Here is a 17,242-nt window from a genome sequence, read left to right as displayed (position 1 = left end):
TTCCCCCTCATACCATTCTTTCATCAGTGTGAGCAGCCAGCTGGACTCCAGGTGATGGCGCTCACCTTCTCCTCTCTAGAAGAGATATCAATGTGTGTGTGTGTTATCACCAGAGATGTGTGTGTGTTGGTGATTCCGCTGCCTCAGCTGTTCACATCCACAGGGTCTGTCTGTCTGCTCGCCTGCTTCAGTCTCTCTTCTTTTTTTTGTTGGTGTCAGCTTTTTCTCTGCATACTGTGTGTATTTCTGTATGCACAGAATGCAGAAACTCAGATGAAGTGCAAAAGTACATATTCCTCAAAAAGAAATAGGGAAGAGGTTTTTGAGTGTGTGAGGACAGAATCAGGATTGCCACAAGGAAGAATACTTGGAGAAAGGTCGCTTGACTTGAATGTAGTGCTTTCTTTAAATAGATTTAAGGCATCACCACTCATCAGATTTCGACACACATTGAGAGCAGATCTGAGTGAGTCAAGTGTCACTGTTGAGTCTGTTTTTACTTCCTAGTGTTTTCCACCTTCTTTTACATTAACCAAAATCATTTTCAGGTACAGAAAACTTAAAAAGTGTTGAAAAAAAACATGTGATTATGTTAACCTTACAATCAATCAAGCAACCCATTCAGACTGATGATCACGGATATTGGTGAGCTTTGTTACATTACATTTCATTTAGCTGACACTTTTATCCAAAGCGACTTACAATTACATTCTCCCTGGAGTAACTAAGGGCTAAGTGCCAAGTACTCAAGGGCACACTAGTGGTGGTGTTCCTGGCGGGATTTGAACTCACAACCTTCCGATCTTCAGCCCACCTCACTATCCATTAGACCACCACTACCCTTTGTAAATTACAACTATGAAGAACTACTTTCCTGTTACAGCTTTTATCTGGTGTCCTGTTAGGTTGAGTAAGGCTCTGCGGCATCTTTAGGTTGTTTACAGTGAATCTTTCAAGTTGTAATGGGAATCTTTTGTTACACTACACAAAATTGACCTGGTGTTGCCATAACAACCATACAGTTAGTTATGTGTGACCTTGAGGATGTTTACGAGTCATATAGATTTTATCCTCATCCTGTCGTCTGGATGGTTCTTTGACATGTTGCTTCTAGTTTTCTGTACCATTTCACAAAGGTGTAACAGCCAGCAATGTGTGTGTGACCTGCAAACATTTTCAGGTTAACAGATTGTCATCTTTTATTCTGCCAAGCAGTTTGATATTTGATTCTACACGAAATATCTGTTCAGAAAATCCGACCTTGTGTCTGCTCTCAAATCTTTACTTTCGCATTGATTGAAGCTTCTTTTTGTTGTGCGTTCACTCAACACAGTTTTGCAGATGACGAGTGTCAAAGCGGTGTTGGAATCAGTAAATGCAGGCGTGTTTGTTTCTGTGGGTGTGAATCTCTAAAAATGTAGTTTTAGCAGGTGATGGGGGTGAGGAGAGAGGCTGTAAAAAGAGAGGAAACGAAAACAACTCCAGCTGCTCCGCCTGCAGGGATTTAGATCTTACTTTTCAATGTTGTGGCTTTCTCTCCTTCTGTCTGTACACTCAGTGTTTTTATGTCTGCCAGACTCCTGTGGAGCTGTCACACTCCAACACACAGGAAATGTCTCCTGGTATTTCTGTTAGCTGGACTTTCACACTACTTTACCTGGTGTGATCCAAATCTATATGAATGCATTTTGTGCTTCTTACCATACCTCCCGTAGAGTAAATGGCCCTCCTCACAGTTTGCATTTTCCATGAAGGCCAAATGACAAGCATCAACTACCCATAATTGTACACTCACATTCAGAAGGTCACAGTTGGAATCGAGCCTCCGAAACTGTCCGTCACAGGATCTGCAAATGTCTCCGTTTAGTGCAGAGTCATCCTGCTAAATCTGCACATCTGTTTTCTGCCCAGAGCCCATTTGACTTGAATGAGGATGTACATTTCAAAGACTGCTCAAAAAAACCTCTAATTCTTCTAATTTTGCATGGTTTTTTAGTTTTTATCAAACGGCACACAAGTATGAGTTACTGTACTAATAATGCATTTGTTTGGGACTATTTTCAGATGTGCAGTGTCATTATGAATGCATACGTAATGCAGATTGCCCAGTGATATGTCTTTTAATGTTTTTAAAGAACAATAGTGCTCTATAACACAGAAAAACGATCTTTTAATATAAAAACAGAACTTGTTAGACGAACCAATAATATGTGGCTCTTGGTCTTTTCATGGCATTTCTTAATATTAAGAAACATCTGGAATATTATCCTTTAGGTTATCCTTTAAATGAACTTGTAGTGATGACATAAACGACACCAGTATCACAGCTACGTCCTGACTCAGTCTTACAAAACTCAATACTTCACTGATCGTTGGGTCATCCGGGCTTTTCACTGGCAATGGAAATGTGATCTTTTTTTAACACATTTTGCTGAAACAACAGGTGTTTTAAAACACACTGGTCAGATATTTACCTTTTATAAATTCAAGCTATCTAGTGATGTAATGAGCGGTTGTTTGGTACTTGTTTGTGGTCCCATTACATCATTTATTTTCATCCCCATGGCTAACATCATACTTCTTTTGAAAATAAAAGCGTTGCTTAGTTTTGTTTCACAGGTCCTTTTGTGCTTGTAATTCGACTCCCAAATGATTGGTTTTCATTATTGCATTTGTCTAGTTCTAAGCCTTCAAATACTCTCTAGTCCTCTTTTTTATTTTTAAACTACCTTTTTAGAAAGATCAAATGATGGATCGATCTTTAATTGGACTGATGTTGCAAATTATCTTTAAACTGCCTCCATTAAATAACATTTTCATTTCTGTCTTTCCTATTTGGGACACATGGAGTTTAGCGGTTGATGTAGTAAGGAGTGTTTCTGGATGGTTTTCTCCCTGTGCCACCAACCAGACATGAAGTCCTCATGATGATTGTACCCAAAGGGCCTGGTTCCCCAGAAGTAACACAGCACACACACAGAGCACATTTATGTTTCTGTGTAAATGCAGATCTTTTTTTGTTAATAGTAATATGACATAAAAAAAATGCTGTTGGTTTCAAAGGATGCTCATTTCCATGTAGTCTTGTAGTTTAGTTGTGATTTTCTTCTAGCTGTATCACTTCCGGTTCAAATCCAGACTTTTCTGTTGTGTAAACGGAGCGTCCTCTAAGCTTCAGAGCATCGCCATGTTCCAGGAAGTATTCTGCGTATTTCAGTCAGCCTGGACTTCGCAATAGTGAATGACTGTGTGTGTGTGTGTGTGTGCGGATCACAAAGCTTTGCAATACTGAACATATTCAGACTTTTCTTGGCTGTAGATAAATCTAGATTTGCTGTGCTTCTGTAAACAGTTTTTTTGCATATGTGGATTATTTTCTGACCTGAAATATACTGTAGATTTTTTGCTACATTTTATATCACACTGACATTGCTATTGTTTTACTGTGAATAAAGTATTTATAGAGCAATTTTAGCATGCCTATTTAAAACTGAAATGAATAGAACAAACGGTTTTCATTAGTTAATTATATATTGCATTTGGACTGACGTAGACAGAACACAAAAAACATTGATTTTATTTATTTTTTCCTTGTGTATTTATGGATACTTTTACCTTCCATATTCATGTTTGTCTTATTTTTGAAAAATATATTTATTTTTCTTATTTTGAGTAAAAGGAATTGTCTTTTACATTCCTAAATAAAATGTGGACTGAAGCACAATTGTCTTTTTTTGTTTTACAGTTTTTCCACGCTTTCCACAGTAAAGCAACTTACTGTAACTTTTCTTGAAAGTCTGAGTGAAATAAAACGGCTAAAGTCGAAACAAAAAGAAACTCTGCTCATACCATTTCACAAACTCGCAGATAAAATACATTTTTTATGAATATTCTGGCATATTGGATAGAAATTACACATGTAATTATGAAAGTCACAAAAAGAAAAATATATATTTTGCTGAACATAAAATGCCATGTGAATAATCCATGATCAATTCTTCTCTCTTGAAACTGTACCATCTGAAGTCCTTGCATATACAATCCTAACCATGGCATATGGCTCTTTTTTGTTTTTGCAATATTCTGTATAGTATAGACATTTGATAATATATTGTTTTGAAAGCTACACAAACAGTAGAGAGTAGTGAAGTGATACTGCCCTCAAGTGTCTCTCCCAGGTACTTAGTTTAAGAGTCTCTCAAAAACTGAACTACCTCCAACTATAACTCGGTGCAAAATGTGATGTCTGCAGATTTGAAGAAACCACATGGAAGATGAGACGTTAGTAAAAATAAAAAGTAGATTTCCTGCTTGTTTGCAGCTCTTTTACAGAGAAAGTGCTCTCATTTGTGTCCGGCCACTAACTGAATATCTAGTGATCTGTGGAATAATTCATTTGTCTAACATGTGTGAAAATGAGGAAAAATGCTTTTAACAATGTCATTAAACGTAAGATATCTCCAAATAGCTTGACAGTATAAAACTAATAAAAGCAGAAACTCCTCAAGAACGAAGGGTTTTGCATTATAGCTAAAAAGGAAAAACATCTAATGTCAACAACAAAGTGAAAAAAACATGACTGACTCTTTAAGCCAGTTCTTAGAGGCTGCGTCTGCACTTCATTAACATAAATCTGCCACAGATCTCTCTCTGTCTCTAACTACAAAAATAAAAAATCATGGGATTTCCTCCCGACAGGAGTCCATGAGACATACAGCAATGGCACAAAATGTTGAAAAAACACATCATCAGTGTCTGTGTTAATGCCTGTGTCCATCCATCCAAACAACGACTCTCTGCTCGGCCTCCATCTTCCAAGCGTCCATCAGTAAGAGTCCACATGATTATAAAGGCCTTGAGCGCACATTAAGGAGCAGCGAGTTTGACATTTGTGGCGACGCGGACAGTTCAATCCCTTAGATACACTTGGAAGTCCTTTTGTAAGATATAACGGCACATTTAGCGTGAGCCAAGGCTACATATTCTATATATCTATATATATCTATATATATATATGTACTTGTTTCATCCAGAATAAAATGAGGAAACATCGAAATAGAAAAACAAAAATGAGAAATACAAACATAGAAAAATGACAGATGGGACAATACGTTTTTTTCAGGGTTGTTGAAGGTTTGTGTGAAGCTCTGATTCTTCAGGATTGTCTTTCAGCCAAATGAAGCGACACATGCAGATGCAGATCTGGGGTCTGCAGGCAGAAGATAACTTCACTTCCAGAGCCTTAAACCTGAGGCGGTTTAAATGTGGTTCTGAGGCTGGAGCTGCTGCTGCATGAGGCTCAGCTCCTCCACCAGGCGCTCGAAGGTGATTCTCCTCTCCGGCTTGTGCTCCCAGCACTTGCGCATCAGCTCGTACACCTGAGAACAAGAACAGTGTTAGACAACAGGTGGTGGAGATGTAAAAACCTAACAAAGGAAGAAACTGCAGTATCAGCATGTTATATTATACTGCTGCTGCTGCTATAAAGTTGTTTAGTGTATGTCAGTTTGAAGGTGATGAGGGGTTTTTCAGTTTTTTTTTGCTGATTCCCTAAATGTAATAACTACTGTATATGCCCTCACCGCTTGACAAGCCAGACAGGCACACTGATCAGTTCTATTTACTAATTAACAACGTTTAAAATATCAATACAAACGGCCTCCTTTGCATGCCACTGTTTGTGCAGGCTTGTGTCCAGACAACTAAAACTAACCTATATATCAAGTGTACATACATTAGGAGAGTAATTGCTCAGGAAATGTCCGTCTTTTTTTTTGGTGACATATTTAAATGACATAAATATGACCTTTTTTTGTGGTAAACTATAATATGGCATTTTTATAAATGTTATATGAATGACTTTATATGCCAAGAATCAAACTATACTATGACTCTTTGTATTTTTAAGACACAGTTACAATGACTTTTTTGGTAACATTTGACTTTTGTTTCAATGTTTATATATCAACAAATATTATTTTAGGCATTCAGAGCATTAATATAAAAAAAGATCATTAGAAAAAAGATGTTGGGGGTAGAAGGAATGAGAGAGCACAAAAGAATATAAAAGTTGCATTATTTACTATGATTCTTTTTAAATGAGAGGTAAAAGAGAACATGTTTTTAATTGCCATTTTGAAACCTTCTTCCCCGTTTCCTCTCCAACACCTAAGACCTAGCATACATAAGAAGCTGTTTCTTCATTGTTTGCTCCTCACCTGTGATCAAACATTCAAACAGTGTTTAGTTTTGCTTCCCTTCTTTTACTTTTCTTTCCATTTGTGGTCTAAAGCCTGTGTGGATGTTATCATTGTGTTGTCATGGTGACGAGACTTACAGGCTCAGAACAGCCCTCAGGACGAGGCAGCCTCCGCTCATCTGACAACACCTTCACCAGGCGGATGATGGTCATCTGTCCTTGAGTTCGACCAATCATATCAAGGAAGAGCTGCATGGGAGACAAGAGCGAGTTATAAAAGAAACAACGTGCAATGCTTATCAATGAAACATGAAAGTAAAACTCCAGTGCAGATTTAATAGCGCTGTTTTTTTCATTCCTTTTTACAGATCTCTTTTTTTGAAATGTCCTTGACCTGTGCAGATCGTTAATACTAACTTCCAGCGACAGTGACAGGTAAAGCAGGATAACAGTGGCAGTTAGAAGCTGGATGTAAATGGAAGATCTTCATGATAAACTAAGCTCTTAGCTCCTGGTGGAGTCCGTCGCCTGGCGCTTTGGCCAGCGACTGACACCACCTGCCACATACAAACAACTGTGTGTGATTAAAGCTGTGGTAAATACATGTCTTATTTTCTGCGAGAGCGGTACAGTACGCGTGATGTGTATTTCATGTTGAATGATCATCCGAGCCTCTTAAAACACACAGCAAGGGTTAGATGTTGGATGTCTGTGTGAGGGTGTAGAACTGACCGTCATCGGGCTCTTGGAGGATTCGCAGTAGGTGATGAGTTCGTACATGGTCACCCCGAAGGACCAGACGTCTGACGCCAGGTAGAACTTGCAGTGAGTCAGACACTCTGGAGCATACCTGAACAACAACAAAACATGTTAGAAGAAGAGCATGAACACTTGTACAGCTTCAGAGAGAAAACAGCACATTTGAAATGCCATCTTATGCTGAAGGAAACTTCTATAATGTTCTACTTTTTTGGAAATATTTCGAGGAAGCCAATTTGTTGTTAAAAAATGTTTGTGTCCATGCAGAATACAAAAATAACCTGGATTATTGCAGTGTACAATCTATTTGTACTCAGCACCTCAAGGATGTTTGCTATCAGATTTTAATAGAGAAAATAATATCTTTGTCAGATTTGACTAAATGATCATTTTCTTAACCCAACAAAATGCTTGTGAGAAACCAGTAAGAGTATCTTATATCACCAGTATTCCATATATACGCTCCACAGCGTATCACCTTCATTCACATCTTTTCACGTCTTTTAGTATTCGCTCCCCTTGCTTTACAAAGTCTCTTGTAACAATAACATCTGAGTCCAGCCCGAGAGAGTATGAGGTTTGATAACTCCCTTCCCCTCTTGGCTCACCAGAAAACTGGGCTGTCGTTTTCGTCTTTGACGGTGTAATATCCCTCGTTTTCCTTGATGCTTTTGGTTAGGCCGAAATCTCCGATCTTCACGGTCCTCTCGTTCTCCACCAGCACGTTTCGGGCAGCCAGGTCACGGTGGATGTAGTTTCGGGATCCAAGATACTCCATTCCCTTCAAATTCAAAATAAAAAGCAGGGACATTGCTCAACGTTTCAAAGTGAGAGAAATGCAGTCTATGGGTGATTGGAACATGCAGACATAGAAAACATCGTATGATGGGAGAGGACCTGCAAATGATTTAAGGATGCAAATATTATGCTTCCACTATAAATCAAACTACCTGCTGCAATACCAGCCTTTGTTTAAGACTCCTGCACCGTTTCCACAATATGTCTAACGTATTTCATTCAACATGGCAACAGCACCCCTTATGACGTTTGATTTTTTGGCCAGATTTGCAAGAACAGAGTGAGGTTGTCTTTTCTGAAACATGTTGTTATATTATTTCAAAAGCAAACAACCAGCATCACCAACTCACAACAATCATGTGAACATTTCAGTTTGTTGTTCTTTTGGAAAGCACTTACCACAAGGAAGTGTTCAACTTGAAGCATTTTGAAATGATTGGTTCTGCTAGGATAACTATCTTTTTTTAACTAAAGAGGTCAGTTAATAAAGGCTCTCTGTTATTGTCTAACTACCCGTATAAGATGTACTAGATTGTACTAGCTGGTAAGAGGAAATTCCCTTTTACCTTGCAGATCTGTTCAGAGTAGCTGAGCAGGGTGCCGAGGCTGGTCTTGCTTTTGTTTCGGGGGAGATACTCCTTCAGACTGCCCAGGGGAAGGTACTCCATGATCAGCTTAATGGCCTGGCCACCTACAAACAGATTCACACATCAACAGAAATCAGAGGCAGAAATCAGCAGAGTGTAGTCTTTCATAAATAACAGCTCGTGTGTATTTGTGTGTGTGTCTGTGTAAGCATTTGGTAAACCCCCGTCTTATGTCTTCTAAGTATAACACCAGGAGGCAGTTTACCAACAATTACCCGTATTCTTAAGATATTTATAGACACTTCCTAGAGAGTAAGTGTACTGCAATATGGAAAACAGGTCAAAAGCTTTTCTTTTGTGATTCGGATGAAAGATTAGTTGTCCAGTTTTTTTTCTGCGAGTCCAAAGATTCAGGAAATATCTGCTTAACAGCGGAAAGTGTAATTACTGACAGTCTAGATTTGATCAAGATGCGCAAGTCAGTGATTCTGATGAAATGGAATGAGAGGCATACATGCCTGTTTATTTGGGTCTTTGTGTAGAATAAACTCCTATCACTGAAATGCCGGCCTGGAATTTGAGTATAACTTAAGGACACTAAGCTCTGCATGAAGTGACTCCTTCCCTAAAAGCCACACATATCTACATAAGCTGCTCTAGAAATAAACAGTAGTAGTTGGCACGACCATTTAAAAGAGAACCCACGGTGACACAGATGTTACATGACATTTAAATGTTCTGGAAAGTTCCAGCCACCTTTATTTGATCTCATGAAGTCCCTAAGTGACACACCCTGAATAGTCTGGTGGGTCATGGGCCAAGTCATGTGATTTGATGTTCCCATAACAACAACGAGATGTCCATGTGCCAGGCTAACATGTGACAGAACTAGCTACATTTCAAAAGCTTGTTTTTTGTTGCTAACTTGCTAATAATTATACTGCTTACATAACATGTTCTTTATTACATTTAACCTGTTGTGAAAACATTTATTGATCAAATTGATATGAAACAACAAAGATTAATATCGCTGTGACATTAATGTCACATTTGGACATCAACCTTAAAATTGCCATATATGTCACAATTAGAAATATGACTATGATCTGCTCAGTTAATTTAGCTGATTCAATGATATTTAGTTAATATATTCTATCTTTTTCAGTTCAGAGAATGTTAAAACAAATTTCAACCAAAAAATCATCCTCATTAATGAAGTTATTAATAAGAATGACTTTACCATTAACGCCCAATGTGACATATATGTCACTTTTCAGATCTTAGACACTAGGGGGGGGGGTTACTTGTAGAAAACTATTTGAATCTGTCTGGGGCTCTATGATAGCCTACATAGCTGAACTTAAGACACTAAATTAAGAAGAAAGGGGGGGAACTACGAATGTATGTGTTTGTTTTTTTTTCTGTCTTTATATACATGTATGTATGTACGTGTATGTGTATATGTGTGTAGGTATGTACACACATGTATGTGTATGTATATGTGAGTATATGGGTACATGTATTAGTTATTATTCTTTATTTCCTTATCTATTAATTTTATTTTAATATTATCTTTTACATTACTTTATTTTTACCTATATATGTATCTATTTATTTAGTTATTTACTTTACTAGCTAGGACCGGGAGGGGAGGGGGGGAAAGGGAAAAAAAAAAATATTGACTGTATAAATGTAAACTCATTGTGCCTGACTCAATACAAAAATAAAAATAATAATAAAAAAAGAAATGGCCATGACATGGGACCTTTAAAGTCTGCATCTGCATTACTTGAGTTAGAATAAAAAGACTTGACTACTTGTCAGAAATGTGTTCTATTTAGTCTAAATGATGTTCCCCATAATTTTCCCAAAAGTAGAAATGGGTCGGGGTTCTTATGGGTTGAGAGGGAACAGTATGAAAAACATCACCTCTGTCTACACCTAGAATATAGATGCACCATGCTTTTATACACTGACATTATTGTAGTTTGAGAAACCGGCTCGAGTGCGCTAGAATTTGAAAATACACAACCGGAGAAAATCTGCCACTTCCTTATAGAGCCCCTCCTCCAACACACACGAACGTGCACATGACCAATGAGGGCACGAGATAAGTTTGTGCACAGATGGAAGGCTGACAGGCAGGTAGGCCATCCAGTTATTTTAGCCGGGCCGGCTCAGATGATTGGTCGTGCTTTTTACAGTATTACGGCTTCCACAGATGACATTTTTTTATGGATTTTTTGTCAAAGCACTTAAGATATTCATTGCTATCGGGTTGTTAAGAGCATTCCATGGAATATAACAAAAAGTGTATCTCGAGCCGGTTTCTCAAACTTACCTACCCTACCTTTAACAATAAAAGCTTGCTTTCTGGTTTAATGTATTAATACAACAACCCTCTGAACCCTGTTTTGAACTGTGCTGAGTGACTCAAACACACAGGTGGATTTCTGTTTGTCTGCAGCTGAATATACATACGTCAGTGTTTATGTTTGCAGGCACTCTTTTCCTCTTACCTTCCTCCTGGCAGATGCCCTTGTATTTGACAATGTTTTCATGGTAGAGTGCTTTCAGGATGTCAATCTCACTCGAGAGGTTGTTGCACTGCTCCTCCCGGTTTTCCGGCTTCAAGGACTTCACCGCCACCAGCTCTCCGGTTCTATCTCCCCGAGGATCGTAGCGACACAGCTCCACTTTGCCAAAGTGGCCCTGCATGAGGAATATGTGACATATTTAGGTTTTTTCAGGATGATCATGAAGAAGTTACTCTACTTTGTTTGCGGGTCATTTCAGATATCTGCCTATTGTCCTTTAGTCCTGTATCAGCTTGTCTTTGATCTGAAGAAAATATTTGCTGTTGTTTTGATCATCCTTGCAGTTTATTTTTAAGTTATGGAAGATGAAAATAATGATAATAATAAAACCTCGGATGGCATCCTTAATAGAAAAGAAAAAAACATACTACAACTACGTAGATGAAGTATAAAATATGAATGCATGTTAACTATACATTTAATTCAATATGAGCTAAATGCATGGTCAGGATGTTTTATTAGATCATTATTGTAAATGTTTTCATACAGGGATTAACACAAAAGCTTAGATACAGCAGGAAGAGTTTACCTCGCCCAGATCTCTGATCTTCCTCAAGAATCTCTTTTCAAACATAGTTGGGTCCACCCCTGTTTGAGGCTGGGCTTTGAAGGATGGGTCTGAGTGATGGGAAAAGAAAGAAATACATTAAACATGCTCGGTAGAACATGTATTGTCTTCAACATAAGCACACTTTGTCAGAGGAAGTCAAATGTGGTTGACAGTGTTGCAAGATTTGTGGTGGTTATGTAAGACTCGCAGACTCTGGTTTCAACACAAATGGCAACTTTTAGTAAAGAAAAATCATAACACAACCAAGACTCATTCTGTATTTATGGTTTAAATAATTATAATATAGTTTATTTGAAAAAACAGTTTAAAAATGTTAAATGTTTTGGTGCAATATATATTACAATGTTGTTCGATTTAGGCGATTGTGTTGCATTCTTTAGATTTTTTTATAAAATGGTGGAACAACACTGCAGTTCCCAATCCTGGCCAGCAGGTGGAAGAAGAGGCAGTGTTATGTTGCTATGGGGCCCAGCAGAGGGGCAGATCAGTGATATTGCACCCAGTGAACTTCCTGATCTGAGTTGAGTAAACAACTTTCTCTGTCTCTGTCTTTGCACTGCTTACTGGGCTGCTGCTAGGTTAGACACAAAACATGCAAAACAGTCCTATCGTATTCCAACTGTAGACAGCTGCCTGCATTGTTTGAGCCTGTATCTGCACACTCAGTTATATTCAACATCAACATTCAAGTTTTGGGGAAAGAACTGCAGAGAAAAAAGGTTTTACTTCATATTTTCACCTACCCCTAAATATATAACATACATTGCACAGTAACACACATTTCCATCATACATACATTTATCTGGAAGGTTGACTATTTCTCTGACAATAGCCCTGAAGAAAGGTCTCTTCTTGGGGTCGTAGTTCATGCAGTCGGTCATCAGGTGAGCCAGCTCTTGGCAGTCTGGGGTGGCCAGTTGGCACTCCATGTCATAGAAGCGCTCTTTCTGCTCAGCACAAACACATGCATGTAAATGAGGAGATGCATAAAGACATGATAATATGATTACTGATGTGAGATACCGGACAGAGGAGATGAAAAAGGCAAATGGCCTACAATAAGAAGTAGGGCAGCCCTCAGATTTTAAGTTAAAGAATGTATATATGATCACACATTGTCATGCCGTTGTTACTCCGTACCTCTGTCAGTTTCTTGTCTTTGAGGGGTTCCTCTCCATCATAGCAGATCTCCCACAGGGTGGTACCAAAGCCCCACTTGTCAGCTGGGACGCTCAGGGAGGACATGCTGTTCACACACTCAGGAGCGATCCATGGAATGCGATGCACACACTCTGCAGAGGCAAACCAAGTCAGCTTTAGCAACTGCCAATCAATCAGACACACATTTGTTGCAGTCCCCTTGTGTCTTCATAAAAAAAAAAAAAAAAATCATGGTTCGGAGATGAGTGCGATACACAGGAAGTGTGAATTAACAGACCTGTTTTTACACAGTTTAAATAAAGCTAGTGTGATGTTTAAATGTAATTCCATATGTGAAATACAGACTTCACCTTTCAACAAGAGTACTTATTGTATTTAAGCGGGTGGTTACATACAGATTATGCATGTCTACTTACAGTATATAGATTCATTAATGGATTAAACGTAAATACAGCAGAGTGTTTATTTTCAACCGTAAATTTGAAATGTGTAACTTGTATGGTAGTGTCATATGTACAAGATACATATGATCGTTTACACCAAATGCTAACAACATTCTGGAATAACCTGGAATGAATGGTTGCTGGAATACTCTCACCTATTCATAATACTAGGAAATAAATGACTTGAGTCTATAAGACAGGATAGCTGATTGGCTGGCCTCCACGCTTGGCTTTCTGTCTTTACAAATGCTTCAGATGAGGGGCGTAAGTTAGTGCATGCAGCTCAGACAGGAAAACCGGAGGACTGACCGGAGGGAAAGAGGAGGAGAAATGAAGAGGGGGGAAAGGCAGTGGAGGGGCTGTATGGAGTGAAGGGGGAAGATGGAGAAAGAAATGAAAGCGGGAAAATAGATAATTGATTGTTAGGACAAAAAAAAAGAGAAAAAAGAGAATGAAGTAAAGTGATCAGAGATTGCTGGGAAGAAGGGAAGTACGCTCCCAGTGGGTTTCTCAGCACTTTCCCCTCTATGCGTTCAATTCAATCTATATACAAGGACATTGATGTGTAACTGGAAGACTGATTGTTCTGCAGAGTAATGGAGGCAAAGGAAGAAATATAAAGCGTTCTGGGAACAGAGAGGGGGGGGGGGGGGGAAGCACTCCCAGGGGCGGGCTGTGATTAACATTTGCAGAGTAACATTTCCAGTTTGTCCTGTGGTTTGCAAATCCATCTGAGCATCCACTGTTTAAGCACACACGTAGCAGGTCTAACAGCCAAACAGAAACATGAGGCGGACATTAGCGAGGAACTGTGCAATCGGAGAAATATCCTTATTCATGTGCCATCTTCCCTGAAACTAGCCTTTACAAAACAAATGACAGTCTTAGAGGGAAATGTGCCTGATGCATTTGTATTGATCAAGTGACAAATATGAATACATACCGTACAAAGGCTTGATCGGAAATGTTCTTGTAAAAATAATATTGTCAGTTTCTTGTGGGATAAATGCGGGAACAGAGGACAACAAAACAAGAAAAACAAATCTGACTAATTTCTTCAAGACCATTGTCAATATGTTAGTAGGTGTGTTGTGTTTCACATATTAAATGAAGTGTTTTATTCAGCTTTAAGTAATAAGCTACATAACTTTGGTATTTTTGGAGATCTAGTTAGACTTAAAAAATGTAATGAAAATTAAACCGACCAATTATTTGTCCAAATTAAACCAAAATGAGAACCTGTGTTCTCATTTTGGTTTCACTGTCATTTACAGCTGACTTTGAAAGAAAGTGGAAGTGATTGTGACATTTTCCATGGCAGCTATTTGGTAACCATTTAGGTTTCACTTTTAGTAACCCAGAAAAAGAAAGAGAAAAAGAGAGCAAAAGATTCAGAGATAGGAGACAGGAAGTTATCTAACTGGTTGTGGACGCTGCCCAGCCATGTCTTTTATTGTCTTTGTGTGTGGGTATTGATAGGAACTTTTCTAATGGTGAGGTCGAGAGAAATGCCCTTCCTTTTCCACTGTGAGAGTTACTCCTCATAAAAAAAAACGTACACATCGTGATAAAAATAAACTGCTAAATCTTAACCCCTGAAGACAAACTGGAAGAAGCTAAATTAAGAACTCAGAGAGGGACTCACGGCAAGAACCATTAAAGTAGGGATTTTTATGGGATTAAGTAACTGTTATAAATTGTAGTGTATTGTATTGTATGGCATAACATTAGATAGACACCAGTATAATATACAACCCACATGTGTTACTACTGTGTATCAAATATGTAATACTTTGTACTAACCCTCTCTGGTGAGTACTGTAATTGGTATTCCTGGGTCGCTGAGCTTGATGAAGGGCCCTCCTTCATCAGCGTCCAGCCCGTCTCTGGCCAGCAGGATATTTTTAGCACACACAAAGCCATGGACCAGCTTTTTGTCCTCCTAAAAACACACACACACACACACACACACACACACAATATAACACAACTATTCGACCAAAAGTGAGATAGCAAAGAGAACAAAAAATGGTGCATACGCGGGGTAAAAACACTGATCCATACAGGGCTGTGCTTACATTTTATAGTTAGTGTGTATGTGTGTGTCTTTTCCTGTCTTACCAAGTAGCTGAGAGCTGAGGCCAGCTGCATGGCCACCTGGAACTTCCATGGTGTGGTGAGGGGCGTCTGCTGTCTCCTCATAAACAAGTCCAGGGGTCCTAGCTGCACAAACTCCTCAACCATGATATCTGTTACACACAAACACAGAGAGACAAAGGTGTCAGAAACAGCCTTACACTCTCAGACACATTTACAAACACACAGCTCATTAAGGCACTTACTCTCCTGGTTGCGGACACACACTCCATACAGCAGCACTATGTGTTTGTGGGACACTTGTCGCATCATGCTGGCTGTTTCGAAGAAGGCCTGTAGACAGAAAGACAGAGATAACTCGACACAAGGCACACTGCAGAAACGTTTGGTTTGATTTTGAAACAGCTTGCTTCTACTAAGTAGGATCTTTCAGTGTAGTAAGATGTTACAGAATGGATGTAGTGCTCTTAAGAACAGGATACAGGATCTGTGAGTGTTTCTCACCAGTGAGATGTCCCTGTGTCCAGAACCCAGCACCTTCAGGACCACCTTCACCTGCTGGGAGGATGAGTTCCCTCCATTCTCCTCATCGTCCTCTATACTTTTCACCATCAGTGAGCCTGAGTAGATGTTGGTTCTTGTGCCCGGGCCGAGGTGCTCCTCCTGGTTCACACAACCCAGAAAAGCATAGTTAGAACCAGTTTCCAAACTACGGCTACTACAAGAATATTAGAGCACTAGCTAAAGTGTGTTGTTAGCTAGGGTTTGAACAAACCTCTGCAAGTACTTACAGAGACAGAGCAAAACAATGGAGTTGTGTAACAAATGTAAACTGAGATATGTAAATATTTACATAAAATATGCAAGAGAGGATCAAATCTGTTGTTAGGTATAAATGATCCTGTGTGGACTGCAGTAGATTTGTAGGCTGTTGTTTGTGAAGGTATTCTGTACAACATATACAGCACACTGGAAGCTTAAACCGTTTTCAGAAAAAACAAAATCTACTGTACATTAATTTCAAACCTTCTAATACATTATATGGATGAAAATGTTTGTTCATTATTTATTTGAATATTTGTACATTACATTTACATTCATGCTCTGACCATCATATGGGAGACAGACGTGAAGTTGAGAGGCTGTACCTGTTTGATTTCCTCCTTGAGAATGCGATGGAAGCTGACCTGACTCTCCTGCATGGGAGTCTGAAGCACCGGTTCTCTTTCTTTGGTTACCACCAGCAGGTTAGAAATCTCTGCAACACAGACACACATTTAAAAAGCCATAACAGGGTTCTTATTGAAGGTGAGCATACTACAAAGTAATTTTCACAGGGCCATTTTCTAAAACATTAAAGTATTTTCGATTCTTCTTTTTCAAAATCAAGCAGCAGAGACTTGACAGCTGTTTTTGTTAGGTATCGCCTCACAGAGAATCAGACTTCTGCTTCTGGTCTCTTCAATGTCATGTTGTTTTGAAACCGTCAAGTTTAGATTGATTCAAACAATGCAATGCATTCCCGCAAAAACAATGGACTCCGAAACCAATAAAAGCAGAAGTGTATTCACAGCGTGGGGCACTGTCTTTCGCAGCACCTAAAAAAAAGCAACAAATGTATATGCTACATATGCGCTGGTATCCAGCATGAAAGCACAACAGTGTATACATGTGGTAAAACAAGCTCTTAACTATTACGTCAATGTGGCATTGATGTGAACAGCTATTCGGGGCGGCTTGCCACACTGATTCAGTTTATTTTTTGTATATACAGAGCTGTGGGGTGGGAGGATGAAATAAAAATGTGTCTTTGTGCCTATTGTCGTACTATATGTGCTTGCAAGTGTGTGTCTGTGGGTGTCTGATGTTGTGACAAAACCAGCGCACTGTGGTTTAAGGGGGAAGTATCTGCACTCTTCTGCAATCTGGGTCTTTATGCAAACAAAATAATAGATTTAAATGTACAAATAAAACATGTACTCAATGTGGGTTCAAAATAGCAACTTTTTGTTGTCTGTCGGCTAAATGGC

At 38.9% G+C, this 17,242-nt stretch overlaps 1 protein-coding gene across 1 annotated transcript in view; it reads right to left on the bottom strand.

Annotated features, from left to right (window-relative positions):
• Positions 1 to 3,861: 3,861 nt before the first annotated feature.
• jak1 (Janus kinase 1) overlaps positions 3,862 to 17,242 on the bottom strand; it is a 32,868-nt gene continuing 19,487 nt past the window's right edge. The window contains 14 exon segments of the mRNA XM_034147175.1: positions 3,862 to 5,378; positions 6,338 to 6,448; positions 6,932 to 7,049; positions 7,567 to 7,739; positions 8,323 to 8,447; positions 10,863 to 11,055; positions 11,470 to 11,558; positions 12,308 to 12,458; positions 12,652 to 12,803; positions 14,919 to 15,057; positions 15,237 to 15,364; positions 15,458 to 15,545; positions 15,717 to 15,875; positions 16,361 to 16,470. Of these exon segments, the coding sequence (XP_034003066.1) occupies positions 5,259 to 5,378; positions 6,338 to 6,448; positions 6,932 to 7,049; positions 7,567 to 7,739; positions 8,323 to 8,447; positions 10,863 to 11,055; positions 11,470 to 11,558; positions 12,308 to 12,458; positions 12,652 to 12,803; positions 14,919 to 15,057; positions 15,237 to 15,364; positions 15,458 to 15,545; positions 15,717 to 15,875; positions 16,361 to 16,470 (1,856 nt within the window). The 3' untranslated portion in view covers positions 3,862 to 5,258.

The sequence above is a fragment of the Trematomus bernacchii genome, unplaced genomic scaffold (assembly GCF_902827165.1).
Source record: "Trematomus bernacchii unplaced genomic scaffold, fTreBer1.1, whole genome shotgun sequence".
Classification (NCBI taxonomy): Eukaryota; Metazoa; Chordata; class Actinopteri; order Perciformes; family Nototheniidae; genus Trematomus; species Trematomus bernacchii.
The sequence above is the reverse complement of the archived record's forward strand: the minus strand, read 5'-3'. Positions and strand labels throughout refer to the sequence as shown.